At 49.1% G+C, this 1,609-nt stretch overlaps 1 protein-coding gene across 3 annotated transcripts in view; it reads right to left on the bottom strand.

The window, feature by feature from the left end:
- Positions 1-1,609, bottom strand: part of ARHGAP30 (Rho GTPase activating protein 30) — a 19,815-nt gene that overhangs the window by 9,563 nt on the left and 8,643 nt on the right. For 2 of the 3 annotated variants that reach the window (XM_003785784.3, XM_023510800.1), the window contains exon 3: positions 953-1,097. In XM_003785784.3, the coding sequence (XP_003785832.1) occupies positions 953-1,097 (145 nt within the window). The remainder of the gene's footprint in view (positions 1-952; positions 1,098-1,609) is intronic. The other variant, XM_023510801.1, reaches the window with a different exon arrangement.

Here is a 1,609-nt window from a genome sequence, read left to right as displayed (position 1 = left end):
GCCTCCCAAGTAGCTGGGACCACAGGCACCCGCCACAACGCCTGGCTATTTTTTTTGGTTGCAGCCATCATTCCATCATTGTTCTTTGGCAGACCCGGGCTGGATTCGAACCCACCACCCTAGGTGTATGTGGCTGGCGCCTTAGCCACTAGAGCCATAGGCACTGAGCCTTCTTTTTTCTTTCTTTTTTTTTTTTTTTTTGAGACAGAGTCTTGCTCACTTTGTTACCCTTAGTAGATTGCCTTGGCGTCATAGCTCACAGCAACCTCAAACTCTTGGGCTCAAGTGATTCTGCTGCCACAGCCTCCCAAGTAGTTGGGACTACAGGTGCCTGCCACTACACTCGGCTATTTTTAGAGACAGGGTCTCGCTCTTGCACAGGCTGGTCTTGAACTTGTGAGCTCAGGCGCTCCACCTGCCTCAGCCTCCCAGAGTGCTAGGATTACAGGCACGAGCCACTGCACCTGGCCGATGCAACTTATTTTAAAAGTGTTACTTAATTCAGGATCACATTTTTGTTATATGTTTTCTCATTTGAAAGATGTTCAACATCAATTACAGTTAGTGGAAGGGCACCCTTGATGAAATTTTAACTTCTAAAAAGTGTTCTCATTCTCCTAAGTGTAGGGAAGCTCTGATTTGGGTGCTTACCAAGGGCCTTCCAGCTCTGACAATCTCATTTCTGCCTCCCTAAGTCTCACCCCCCACTGTGTATGCAGGCTTCAGGCCTTAGGGAGAGAGAATGAAGCAAAGAGGGGCAGAGGTGGCAGGGGCTGGGGGATTTGGGGAGGAAGTATTTCTCCCCCCAGTATTGGGGGTGGGGGGAATGCCAATTCTCTGTCATTCAAGCTCACTAAGCCTCTGCCTGGCATGTGACACAACCTGGATGTCAAAACCAAAGCAGCCACCCATGAGCCCTGTGATCCACATCCACACCCACCCCTCAACTCACAGCAAACTTGTCATAGAGCCGGTAAGTGAGCAGGGGATCTGGCAGTTCTCTGAAGTAGGCCTTGCACAGGGAGGACACGCAGTGGATGTCCTGGAGATAAACATCCCGCCGCAGGTCTGGCTTCCTTTCTGCCTCAAACTCCTGCCTGGGGAGGTGCAGAGTGGTCAGGAGTGGTAGGGGTTGGAGTAATGTGCTGAAGGGTGGGAGTTATGGAGACAGGGTCTACCAGGTAGTGAGTCAACATGTGTGGCACTTGGAAGGAGAATGTTGGGGTATGTGAAGCAGCAAGTTATAAGGTGTTGTGTGTGTTGGCGTGTAGAAGTGGATGTGAGGGTAGGTGGATCTATGCGCAAACATGGTTTTGTGTGGGATGTTGCTGTAGATGTGAGCAGCAATGCAGGGGGGTATGCAGGAGTCAGTGGTAGTAGGCAATGGACCTAAAGCATGCTTGGGGATCCATGCAAAAATGAATAGGTGTAATGTGGAAAGAAATATAATGTAAATCTTCAAGACCTTGGATTAGGCAACAGTTCCTTCAGTATGACACCCAAAACACAAGCAACCAAAGAAAAAATAAATAAATTGAGCATCAAAATCTAAAACTTTGGTTCAGTGCCTATAGCTCAGCGGCTAGGGTGCCAGCCACATATACCGGAG

The sequence above is a fragment of the Otolemur garnettii genome, unplaced genomic scaffold (assembly GCF_000181295.1).
Source record: "Otolemur garnettii isolate 467f Iridium unplaced genomic scaffold, OtoGar3 scaffold00016, whole genome shotgun sequence".
In the NCBI taxonomy this organism is placed as follows: Eukaryota; Metazoa; Chordata; class Mammalia; order Primates; family Galagidae; genus Otolemur; species Otolemur garnettii.
This window is presented reverse-complemented; position numbering and strand designations above follow the sequence as displayed.